The sequence below is a fragment of the Neofelis nebulosa genome, chromosome 15 (genome assembly GCF_028018385.1).
Source record: "Neofelis nebulosa isolate mNeoNeb1 chromosome 15, mNeoNeb1.pri, whole genome shotgun sequence".
NCBI classification, from domain to species: Eukaryota; Metazoa; Chordata; class Mammalia; order Carnivora; family Felidae; genus Neofelis; species Neofelis nebulosa.
The window spans coordinates 30700688-30713921 of NC_080796.1; the positions used below are offsets into that span (position 1 = coordinate 30700688).

General features: G+C 42.2%; 1 protein-coding gene across 2 annotated transcripts in view; it reads left to right on the top strand.

The window, feature by feature from the left end:
- Positions 1-13234, top strand: part of COLGALT2 (collagen beta(1-O)galactosyltransferase 2) — a 112437-nt gene that overhangs the window by 55290 nt on the left and 43913 nt on the right. For both annotated transcript variants that reach the window (XM_058701030.1, XM_058701029.1), the window contains exon 2: positions 10236-10346. In XM_058701030.1, coding sequence (XP_058557013.1) covers positions 10236-10346 — 111 coding nt within the window. The remainder of the gene's footprint in view (positions 1-10235; positions 10347-13234) is intronic.

Consider the following 13234-nt stretch of genomic DNA (forward strand, 5'->3'; position numbering starts at 1 on the left):
GGGCAGGGGAGGATGGAAAGTGATTTCTAGTGGGTACAGATTTCTCTTGGAGGTGATGAAAAGGTTCTGAAATTAGATCATGGCAGTGGTTGCACAACTATGAATACAGTTAAAAACCACTGAACTGTATGCTTTAAATGGGTGAATGTTAGATATGTGAATTATATCTCAATGAAGCTATCATTTTTTTTGAATGGGCAATCAGTATGCCTTATTTGCTATGCAAAGAGAGGTTATATATGGTATTTGTTGGGAAGTGTACCCACTCCATACTGTCTGGATCATTGCTTTTTCTTTTTTCTGATCCTATTGCTATTAGACTGAAAGAAATATTTGTCCAACTGTGCATGTTTGTCTTTCCTTTTTTTATTGAAAATGCTTCCTTTGTTTGTGAAAGCAGTGGAGTGGTATTATTGCTCTCCTCCCAGCCGTATTTGAAATATTTAATTACTGAACTGTGTGTCCTGAGTGTGCACAGATGGATGGACCGTGGCTATTCAGAGCTGAAATAATGTGGCCTTTGTGTTGGGTCCCGGGTTTCCAGAGGTCCCTTGTCATGCTGGAACATGTTCATGCCTAAAAGTTCTGCCTAAAACTTTTTGTAGGATACAAACAGACTTTTATCTCTAAAACCTGGATATCGGACTTCTCTTGGAACAGTGGAAAATCTAGCCTTTCTGGGCACATGTTCTAGCATGGCAACAGTCTGATAGAGCCCACATGCGTCCCTTCTCTCACACTCTTAGCTCAGACATAGTCAGTTTCACTCCTTGATGTTATCTATGCTCAGCCTTTATAGGCATTTGGATTTTATTGGGAAAAGTTTTCCTGAATTGTTCATTCATTCATTCACTCATTCATCAGGCCCATGGTTAGTGCCTGTTTTTTTTTTTTAATTTTTTTTAACATTTATTTATTTTTGAGACAGAGAGAGACAGAGCATGAACAGAGGGAGACACAGAATCTGAAACAGGCTCCAGGCTCTGAGCTGTCAGCACAGAGCCCGACGCGGGGCTCGAACTCACGGACCATGAGATCATGACCTGAGCTGAAGTCGGATGCTTAACCGACCGAGCCACCCAGGCGCCCCGGTTAGTGCCTGTTTTACACAGTAAACTCTGTTAGGTGCTGGCATAGTCCTGTCCTCAGGGAAGAGAATCTGGTAATGGAGAAAGACGGAGAACCGGATAATCACAATGCAGGAGAAAGACAATCCTGGCAGTGTGGGCAGAGAATCGATGTGTAATTACAGATTTGGGGCATCCCATCTAGCCTGAGGTGTTTGGGGGGTAGAGAGCTTTAGGGCTCCAGGAGAATGTGTCCCTGGATCCTGTGTGTCCTCTCTTTAGTATCAGGTCTCTAGTTGACCATGCAGGAACATGTTCCACTAGTAATTCCGTTTCTTCAGGGCACACCCACATAATGAAAAACTTAAAAGAGCTGGAAAATCCAGCAAGGAAGAGAAAAGAGGAAATGAGGAGTGGGTGAAAAATAACAGGAAGAAGAAACAAAGGGCAAAGGAGAAGAAAAACAGGAAGAAGAGTATTTACACAAATGAGAAACATATTTATCTTGTCTCAGACACTGCTGCTGATATTTTCATAGAATTCCAAGAGTTTTGACTCCAAGGAAAATTATGCTGAAATGAACCTCAACAAAGCTTGGTGACAGATGGTGGCTGCACTTGTGGCGAGCACAGCATAAGTGTAGAGATGTCCAATCACTGTGTTGTACACCTGAAGCCAATGTAACATTGTGCATTATAACACTGTAATGACAAGGAGTGAAACCGACTATGTCTGAGCCAAGAGTGTGAGAGAAGGGACACACGCGGGCTCCATCAGACTGTTGCCATGCTAGAACGTGTGCCCAGAAAGGTTAGGTTTTCCATTGTTCCCAGAGAAGTCAGATATCCAGGGTTTAGAGATAAAAGCCTGTTTATATCCTACAAGAACTTTTAGGCAGGACTTTTAGGTATGAACATATTCCAGTATGACAAGGGGTCTCTGGAAACGGGGACCAATCTTTCATTCTAAGATGATCATTCTGGTCCTCTTGATCAATGTCCTTGTCAACGCATAGAATTCCTTCCGATCTGACAGGTGAGTGCAGTGGGGGAGGTTTGCACTAGGGTTGGGATGGGGCATCCGAAGGAAAAGTCCAGGCTCTGACATCCACCCTTCGCATGACTTGAGCAAGTCATAACCTTTCATCCTCAGCCTTCTCTTCTATAACATGGGGTGATGTAATTATAGGGCTCAGAATGGGCTAGTGCCTGTCCACAGGTGAGGGGTTCTTAACACCAAGAGAGGCAAACTATACCTCAGAATACCAAAGTGTCAAGAAATTTGTAATATGTTTGATTAAGTTCATCTGCACTTCAGTACGATGGCGTTGGGCTCTTGAATTGACTTCTCACTGGTCAGTTGGCAATTTTTACCATTTCCTTTTCCTATCCTTTAGGAATGAAATTGATTCTTTGGTTGATTGCATTTTCAGAAACAGAGTTTTGTTTTGTTTTTTTGTTTGTCTTTTATATCACTCTTATCCAGTCTTCAGATGTGCAATGCCTGTGATTGTTTCTGCGATTAAATGGGACATCTGGAGGAAGGATGTTGAGGGAGTAGAAACATTTATTTTGTTGGTGAGGAGAGTTTCGTGAGAAGTGAGTTTTCCTGATTCCTCAGTTCTTTGGGAGGAGCTGCTGCTAATTGATATGGCAGGACCTAGGAAAAGGCTTTCGTTGGGAGAAATCCCCAGCCCCTGGTCCACGTCCATCTCCTCAACCATATTCAGATCTAGTTTTCACCCAGCAGACAGATTCTAGGTCTTTAAACAGCTCTGCACAGTAAGCAAGAAGCAGGAATCTATCAGCATATTTTGCCAAGTGGCCAAGCATATCTCTTCCCCTTGGCAGAGCACTTGGTGAGGCTTCGCCTGAGAGCAGAGAAAGAGGTGGTGGGACTTTGATGACGAAAATAAATTTGTCTGCTTCAAAAAGTGGAATCTTATTTTTAGGTGTGAGCTCTTTATTTTCTACATCCATGAGTCTTCCTTGCTGGATGAAAACAAGTTCAGAGGGTAGTTCAGTTTTTGAAGTCCCAAGTTGGAAAATTCACTTTTGCCAACTTACTAGTCATGGTGTGAATCGTCCGGGTGATGACTAACCTCGTTGTTCATTCCATCACCATTTCCTTGAGCCTCTGGGGTTTGTATTTTGCAGGTTCTGGGGCAGCAAAGATCAAGCACTGCGCACTGTCGCCTTTGTCGTGGCCCACCGATTGCAGCCCTGTTGTTCTGTAGCACTAGAAGTCTGGGCTTTCTGGGGTGGCAGAGAAGCTGAGAACATTCCCTAAGGGTCAGTGCAGATGCAAGTAATCGGGAGGACCATGTCCTCAACATCTGTGGTTCACCTGCTGCAAGGTCCAGTCTGCATCCTCAACGTGGCTCCAGTGGCCCCACACTTACCAATGTGAGTTTAGCCCTCACAACCTCGGAAGGACTTGTGGTAAAAATAAATGAGTCAGTTCTAATTATTTCAAGTTGGCTGTTAGTTTAAGAGCCAAGACTGAGGAATGAAAACTGACCTTCTGGAACAAGGAGAAATGTCAGTGTGTTTAGACATTGCCAGAGAAATCTCAATATTTTTCTTTTGGCCCAGCCGAGTAGTAAAATCATATCATCCTGCAGACATGTTTATTTACTGGTCTGCTCCATGAACTCTCACTTTTCCCTGTAACAGCGACAATGCACTTGCTGGCCCCGGGGAAATTCATTAACCAAGGAGATGCCCTGCACTGTGGTGTTGATGGTATTTGCAGTATGTGCTTCTCTTTTTCCTCATTCGACTTTGAATCTGAGACTCGTGGGCCTTTGCTGATGTGCACAGCTAGAGAACAGGAAATAGGAACGAGAAGCAGAATCAGAAAGTGGAGGTGCAGCCAGCATTATGGTGAGTAATGGCCCAGACTTTCCTCTGAAGCTGAGTGGATGCTGCACGTGTTTCTATCAGCTCTTCCATTTCGAATACTAGCTCAAAAGAAAGCCAGCAAGGACCAATGGACAGAGAGGCGACCGACCGCGAGCACCACAGGTGAATCAGGGCCACAGCTCTCCTGGTGGAGGCAGCCCTCTTCATGGCCGGCAGGTCAAGTACCAGGGTACTTCTTAGAGCTAAAGAGAAGCCACTGTCGCATGGTGACCTTCCAAGAAAATCAATTATGTGAGGACTGTCTCATCCTGAGCCAGAGAGACCCAGGGAAGAGAGGAAGCAGGCTGTTGATGTAAGCAACTGTAAATCGTAGGCAAATCACCTCTCCAGATGTCTCTTCACACATTTGTTTTCTTCAAGGAGCCCTTGAGTGATGTCTGTTACCTTGCTGGGTGCCTTTCCTGGCCTGAAGGGAGAAGGCTAGCAGACCCAAGGCTCAGTTTCTATGGGACTGGAAGGAGCTTTCTGTGGGGTGACATGCCTGGGCTTCCCCTGAAGGGGATCATACATCTTGACCCCTCAGTTTCTTAGCTTGATGGGAAAGGCCTTCCCAGCTGCAGCCTTTTCTTGTGGAGAACTTGCAGCAGGGTAGGCACTACACGGTTCTCCAGGGCTCTGAAAATAGAGGTGTTCACTTGAGACTTGTGTTTCCCCCTGGGACCTCACATCTGGGCCGTTGCTATCTCTCTCCCCAGCCCTCTGTGTAGACCAGCGCCCGTGTGCTTTCATGATTGTGGATTCGAACGGAAACACATTTTTGGTCAGAGGGATGAAAAAGGCAGCAGTTAGAGTGTCTCCCTGGGTTTCTGTTTATTCGCCTGTGCCAGGGGCGTGGAGGGACAGAGCAGTTTGTCTTGAGGGGGGATGGCAAGTCTTCCTCAGTGGGCTGGTGTGGTCAGCGCTGCTCTTCCCCTGGAACAGGGCAGGAGATCAAAGACCGGTGTGCATGGACCTCCGACCACATCTGGAGGATTTGTTCATCTGCCACGAAGCCTGAGAGCAAAAAGAATCTTAACAGTTTGGGGAAGTAATTGAACAGGCAATTCTTTGCACTCAAGAAGGAGAATATTTCAAATCTGTGCTTCTGTTGTCTTTTTTTTAAATGTTGTATTTACTTTTTTGAGAGAGACAGAGAAATAGATGTGAGCAGAGGAGGGGCAGAGAGAGAGGGAGACACAGAATCCGAAACAGGCTCCAGACTCTGAGCTGTCAGCACAGAGCTCGATGCAGGGCTTGAACTCACGGGCTGTGAGATCAGAACCTGAGCCAAAGTCGGATGCTTAACCAACTGAGCCACTCACATGCCCCTGTTTTTAATTAGACACATCCACTTTTGCATACATCCAAGAAGCTCATTTCTAAGGATGTTTGTTAGTAGTGGATACTTGGGCAGAGTCTGGAGTTGTTTAGTCGTACACCAGGAAAATAATTTTCATACAATGAGACCAACTTTGTTAAAATGATGAGGAGATGCATCGATGTAGGCAGGGCAAAGTGTAATGAAGAAACAGCAACCAAGGAAAGAAGTAGATGCTGTGTGAATTTGCCCACACTATTTATAGTAATTGGACAAGCATGTAGAATTCCCATAACTTTTGGCTAACACTGCAGTCAAGATTTTTTTTATCTTGTTTGGTTTAACTTACTCTTGTTCTAGTATCTTGAGCAAAGACTAATGTGCATTAGAGTTTATCCTCCAATTCAGGAATTGCTCTACCCATGCTTCATGCAGTGAGATGAATGGGTTGACTCTCAAAGTGCCCTTCATGGCTACTTGGCTGGTGGCTTGTGGCCATGTATCACAGTGGACATGATTGTCAGCGACAGTCTGAGATTCTTCACTTCTCAGCACAATCGCAAGCTAGATGGAGCCCTTGGCCTCTTCCATGTTGCTTTCTGGCCCGCTTTCCTGCCTCCTTTTATTATCCCATTTTCATCTGAAAGTGATCACCTGGTGTCACAACACTGCACATATCCCTCAACAGCTGCACACATCACCTCACTCCCCATCTGGTTAGTGGAATTTCCAAGTGTGTCTGCGGGTCTCCTCCTCTCCTGGACCTTCTCCTGAAAGGAGGAGCTGATTCTAACCTGATTTCCAGAAGAGACTTGAAAGGAGATTGGATTGGCCATTGGCATCAGCTCCAGATTTTCTTTTTTTTGGAAATAATATTTTCAGTAAGGCTAGTTTTAGTTCAGATATCTGATCTTGTAAAGTGAGATTTTCGAATATTAGTAATATGCCTCGATCCCCCATTTTTCTATACCTTATGGCTTAAGTCCCGTAGTTTCAAGCTACTTGGTGTTTTACAGAAGTTTACTCTCTATATAACATGGGGCTTCACTATGCTTTCCTTAACAATTTATTGTTTTCTCTTGAGCACTTCTGAATATTCTCTCCTTTAAAGATTTTTGTTACTTTGGGAGTAGCAGTGACTTCCAAAAGCTCAGGTAGGGAGAACAAGAGCCATCATAGATTGTGTTTAACAAAGTCCTATTTACTGAAATAGCCATATATGGACGAAGTAACCACTGTTCGCTTCTCCTCTTTTGCTCTTATCAAGGCCATGTTCCAAGGGAACCCCTGCTGCTGCTAATGCCCATGGCTTTTCCTTCCAGGAGGGACTGCTGAATTGCCCATAAAATCGAAGCGTTTTTACTCACTTTGAAGAATCTCAGACACCTCTATCTTCCCATGACTCTTCTGTTTACTCTTTCTGCCTTCTTCCCTTCTTCCTTTCCTTCCTTCCTTCCTTCCTTCCTTCCTTCCTTCCTTCCTCCCTTCGTTTCTGCTTTAGTTTTATTCAGTATGGTTTTTAAAAATCAGGAATAGATGTTGAATTTTGTTAAAGACCTTTTTAGCATTTACAGAAGTAATCATATGATTTTTCTTGGTCCATTAATATAGTGAATTATATTAATGGGTTTCCTTTTATAATGAATAATCCTAGGCTATGCTATATAATGTTTTCTTAATAGGATGTTGGGTTCTGTTTGTTAATACTTTATTTAGGATTTTTGTGGCATATTCATTAAAAGATATTGGTCTGAAGTTGCGTGTGTGTGTGTGTGTGTGTGTGTGTGTGTCTTCCTCAGATTTAGATATTAATATCGTATTTGCATTATTTTTTAATATGAAATTTATTGTCAAATTGGTTTCCACACAACACCCAGTGCTCATCCCAACAGGTGCCCTCCTCAATACCCTCACCCACCCACCCCTCCCTCCCACCCCCCATAAACCTTCAGTTTGTTCTCAGTTTTTAGGAGTCTCTTATATTTTGGATCCCTCCCTCTCTAACCATTTTTTTTCCTTCCCCTTCTCCATGGTCTTCTTTTAAGTGTCTCAGGATCCACATAGGAGTGAAAACATATGGAATCTGTCCTTCTCTATATGGCTTATTTCACTTAGCATAACACTCTCCAGTTCCATCCACGTTGCTACAAAAGGCTATATTTCATTCTTTCTCATTGCTACGTAGTATTCCATTGTGTATATAAACCATAATTTCTTTATCCATTCATCAGTTGATGGAAACTTGCATTACTAAAAGAACTTGGAATTTTCATTTTTTTCTCCTAAGCTCTGGAGAACAAGCTACATAGCATTGGAAATATCTACTATATTAGGATATCTGGGAGAATTCTACCAGGAAACCGTCTGGGCCTAATGTTTTCTTTTTTCTCTTTCTTTACTTCTTTCTTGGTAATTGTTCTGTTTAAGTTTTACATCTCTACTGAAGTCAATTCTGTTAACATGCATCTTCCTAGGAAATCCTCCATTATATCCAGTTTTTAAATTTAGTTTTTGAGTTGTGAAAAGTAATTGCTTGTGATTTTTAAAATAATTTCTTTCATATCAATCATATTCCCTTCATCCTTGTCAATTATTTTATATTCCTGGGCTATCTTGATTAGATTAATAAATGGTTGTTTTGTTAATTTTCCTGAAAATTTTAAGGGAGGTTGATGGGAGGATAGATGAAATAGGCAAAGAGGATTCAGAGTACACATCACAATAGGCACTAAGTAGTATATAGCATTGTTGAATCACTATATTGTACACCTGAAACTAATATAACACTGTATGTTAATTATACTGGAATTTTACAAAAATAAAACATTAAAAAAATTTTTTAAATATTTATTTGTTTTTGAGAAAGAGAGAGAGAGAGCATGAGCGGGAGAGGGGCAGAGAGGGAGACACAGAATCGAAAGCAGGATCCAGGCTCTGAGTTGTCAACACAGAGCCCAACACAGGGGCTCAAACTCACAAACCACGAGATCATGACCTGAGCCAAAGTCAGATGCTTAACCAACTGAGCCACCCAGGTGCCCCAAAACTAAAACGTTTTTTAAAAAAGAAACATTTTAATTTATTTGTTCTACTCTTTTCCTGTTTTATGCTTCTGGACTTTCTGCCTTAATTATTTAATAGAGAGTTGTTAACAGAATTTTTTTGTTTTATTACCACTTTCTAGTTTTATTACTTTATTATCAGAGAATATTTATCTTCTTTCAATTTTGTGGAGGTTTCTGTGTAGTGTAATCGTTGGTCAATTGTGAATGTTCCACATGTGCATGAGAAGAAAGCATAGTCTCACTGTGTTCTATAGATTCTCTGTAATATTTACTTCCTCCCGTTTGCACCATTTTCAACTGAAAGTGGTGTGGTATGCGGCTCTTCATCACCGGGTTGTAAGTTCAAGCCCCACGTTGGGTGCAGAGATTACTTAAAAAAATAAAATCTTGGGGCTCCTGAATGGCTCAGTTGGTTAAGTGTCCAACTTTGGCTCAGGTCATGATCTCACGGTTCGTGGGCTCAAGTCCTGCATCAGGCTCTGTGTTGACGGCTCACAGCCTGGAGCCTGCTTTGGATTCTGTCTCTCCCTCTCTCTCTGCCCCTCCCCTGCTTTTGCTCTGTCTCTTTCTCTCTCAAAAATAAACATTAAAAAAAATAATAATAATAAATAAGATCTTTAAAACAAGAAAGTGGTATACTAACATCTCTTATTAATGTTCCTGTTTTTCTTTGAAGTCTCCATAGTTTCTGTTGTCAGGGGTCGACAAACTACAGCCTGTAGATCCATTGTTTGTTCTTGTAAATAAAGCTTTATTGGAATACAGCAATGAACATTCATTTGCATACCACTTATGGCGGCTTTTCTGCTACAAAGGCAGAGTTATAAGTATTTGCAACAAGGAGTGTCTGGCCTGTGAGCCTAAAATATTTACTATCTTGGTCTTAAAATTTGCCAGCCCCTGTACTATATGAAGGTACATGGATATTCACATTTATTGTTTCCTTGGTGTGAATTATGTACTTTACCATTATAAAGTATCTTTCTTTGTCATATTTAGTATTTTTTTTGGCCAGAATTCCACATTATTTGATGTCAAGATTATAATTCTTTCTTTCTTCGTCTTTTCCAATTGGCTGATACATCTCTTCCTTTTTAGGTGTTCTTTATAACTTTGTTTTAGATGTCTTATATACAGCATGAATTCTTTTTGTGATACAATTTTAAAAAGGTTTTGTTCTAATAACTGAGTTAAAATCTTTTATAAGCAGATTGGTTTGTTAAACTTTTAAGGTAGAAACAAGTTTTGTATACATTATTTGAAGACTTCTGAAGGTACTCTCTTTTGTGTAAGTAATGGTAATGTTAATCCAAAATAGGTGAAAATACCTTAGATTTTCAGTTTCATATTGGGAATCATTATCGTCACCTTCCTCTCGAGTGTATGTAATACCAGTACCACTGATTAGCAATTTTGCTGTGATCCGAAAACAAACTTGAGAGGAAAATGCAACTGAATTATTGTGTAAATTGAGATCGTTGTTAGGGATGTTAAAAGACAGAGTTTACTTCTTGGATAACTAAAAATGAAGCCAAAGAAAATTTCCAAAAAGATTAGTTAGCCTACTCTGGCTAACTTACTCTGGCTTAGCCTACTCTGGCTTAATTCATTTTCTGCTTATACAATTTTAGTACAACCACTTACAGATTCTACTATTGGCCGAGCCCTGTTTAAGGAACTAGTGACACAAAAATGATTTTAAGCAGTATCTGTCACTTCAGAAATCCGTTGTCTCGTTTGGACCATGAGGGATATCATTTTCATATATACATTTCTTCCCCCAGAACTGGCCATTCACCTTTCAAATAACCCGGGCTCTTTGGGATTAGCCCCCTCTTTCTTTGGATGGTTACTGAGATATATTGTTCTTTCTCTCATGCAGGGTGGCCACGGATCACAACGTGGATAATACAACAGAAATACTCAGGGAGTGGTTGAAAAATGTACAGCGGTTCTATCACTATGTGGAGTGGAGGCCTATGGAGGAACCAGAGTGAGTAGCAAGACATTTTGTGAACTATTTATCCCTACTCCCTTAAGCAGTTTTCCAGCCAGGCAGGGGTCTAATCTTGGAGGCACATATGACTTCTTGGTTGTCTCTGTACCTAGTAAGTTACAAGGACCTGCCATTTCTTCCTTTGACAGAGCTTCACATTTCTCTCTTCCTCTTTACCCTTGCAGCTACCAGCCAAGTTCAGGTTCTCCTTAGTTCACAAATAAATTGCCCCAGCATACATGGTAAAATAGTTATATTATTTATTTACATATATGTATAAATATTTTGTATTTGATGGGATCATAGTGAAAATTTGGCATAAATTATATATATACCTTGCTTTTTTTACTTATATTTTCATAATCATTCCATAGTGATAATTAAGGGGTTTCTTCATTATTTTTATGACTTCTTTCAGCTTCCTCTTTTTCCATAACTTTATCTTCTAGTTCACCTATTCTCTCCTCTGCCTCTTCAATCCGAGCTGTCGTCGTTTCCATTTTGTTTTGCATTTCGTTTAAAGCGCTTTTCAGCTCCTCGTGACTGTTCCTTAGTCCCTTGATCTCTGTAGCAAGAGATTCTCTTCTGTCCTCTATACTGTTTTCAAGCCCAGCGATTAATTTTATGACTATTATTCTAAATTCACTTTCTGTTATATTATTTAAATCCTTTTTGATCAGTTCATTAGCTGTCGTTATTTCCTGGAGATTCTTCGGAGGGGAATTCTTCCGTTTGGTCATTTTGGATAGTCCCTGGAGCGGTGAGGACCTGCAGGGCACTTCCCCCGTGCTGTGGTGTATAACTGGAGTTGGTGGGCGAGGCGCAGTCCAACCTGATGTCTGCCCCCAGCCCACCGCTGGGCCCACAGTCAGACTGGTGTGTGCCTTCTCTTCCCCTCTCCTAGGGGCGGGATTCACTGTGGGGTGGTGTGGCCCGTCTGGGCTACTTGCACACTGCCAGGCTTGTGGTGCTGGGGATCTGGCGTATTAGCTGGGGTGGGTAGGCAAGGTGCACGGGGGCGGGAGGGGCAGGCTTAGCTCGCTTCTCCTTAGGTGATCCACTTCAGGAGGGGCCCTGTGGCAGCGGGAGGGAGTCAGATCCGCTGCCGGAGGTTTGGCTCCGCAGAAGCACAGAGTTGGGTGTTTGCGCAGAGCGAGCAAGTTCCCTGGCAGGAACTGGTTCCCTTTGGGATTTTGGCTGGGGGATGGGCGGGGGAGATGGCGCTGGCGAGCGCCTTTGTTCCCCGCCAAGCTGAGCTCTGCCGTCCGTCCGGGGGCTCAGCAGCTCTCCCTCCCTTTGTCCTCCAGCCTTCCCGCTTTCTGAGCAGAGCTGTTCACTTAGGACCTCCCAGACGCTAAGTCGTGCTTGCTGTCGGAACACAGTCCGTCCGGCCCCTCCGCTTTTGCCAGCCCGACTCGGGGGCTCTGCTTGGCCGGCGAGCCGCCCCTCCGCCCCGGCTCCCTCCCGCCAGTCCGTGGAGCGCGCACCGCCTCGCCGCCCTTCCTACCCTCTTCCGTGGGCCTCTCGTCGGCGCTTGGCTCCGGAGACTCCGTTCTGCTAATCCTCTGGCGGTTTTCTGGGTTCTTTAGGCAGGTGTAGGTGGAATCTAAGTGATCAGCAGGACGCGCAGTGAGCCCAGCGTCCTCCTACGCCGCCATCTTCTATTTTTATGACTTCTTAGTATTCATTGTACAGAGGTACATAATGATAATGAATAGTCAGTCCCCTACTGATGGACATTTAGGTTACTTCCTCCCGTAACCATAGCAATTTCTTAGTTGTTTCCACCTTCAAGGTCATTCTACATACCATACTGTCAAATCAATTTAACCAAAACCCTAGTGACATGGTTTAATTTCTCTGTTAAAAGGACTCCAATGGCTCTCCAGTACCCACAGAAAGAAGTTCAGTATTTGAAATGAATATTCTCAGTTTTTGAACTGAGGTATTCTCAGACTTCTATGTTTTAAAGACTCCATGAACTTAACACCAACAGCTGTGCAACCATATTGCCTGCTTCTTCCAAAAAGGAAACTGCTTTGTCTAGAATGTTCCTTGTATTTTCAACCTGAAGCTGTTACTCATGCAGGTTTGTTCTTCAGGAAGGCCCGTTCTGTCTTCGAAACCAAATTTTATGCCAAACCCCACCTAGCTGTTCCTAATCGTTCCAGTTACAAAAATCTACCTTTCTCTCAACACGAGTGCTGCTATTTTCTACTTCATCCTTTTTGACACGACAATGCACTTAGCTAACTTTGTTAATTAACTATGTAATTTATGCACTTTTTTCTAAGTAAGTTTTGGGTCTTTTGGCAGAGCTTACAGTATACAAATACTTCATATTTTTCCCCAGTGCAATGTTCTTGGCAGGCACTAAATTAATACTTGTTGGATGAACAAAGGAGTGAGTGACAACATGAATAAGTGTATTTAAAACCGACTATTGTAAATGTTCCCAAGGCCACTGCAATTCTAGCTTAAGAAATTGTAGAAGTAGAATCAATTGAGTTGCCTGAATTTTTGCCCAGGATAAGTCATTTGTTGAAAGCCAAATTTGTATAATAACAACAACAATAATAATAATAATAATAATAAATGTCATTCCAGAACAAGTTTTTGGGTTTTGTTCCTTTCGAGATAATAGTTTTACTATATATGTATACACATATATATCTCAAATCCCAGCATATGGTCCACATATCAAGCAAAAGTTAACAATGAAATTTGAACACTATAAAAGATTTTGAATGCTTTTTTGGAATTTGGCCTGATTAGAGTGGCTGAAAAGACTATGTACCTACCTTGTACCCTGGTCATTTTCTCTGTACCCAGGTTTTGACTAAATATATTGTATGCCAAGGTCAATGGGAAAAATATTAGTGAAG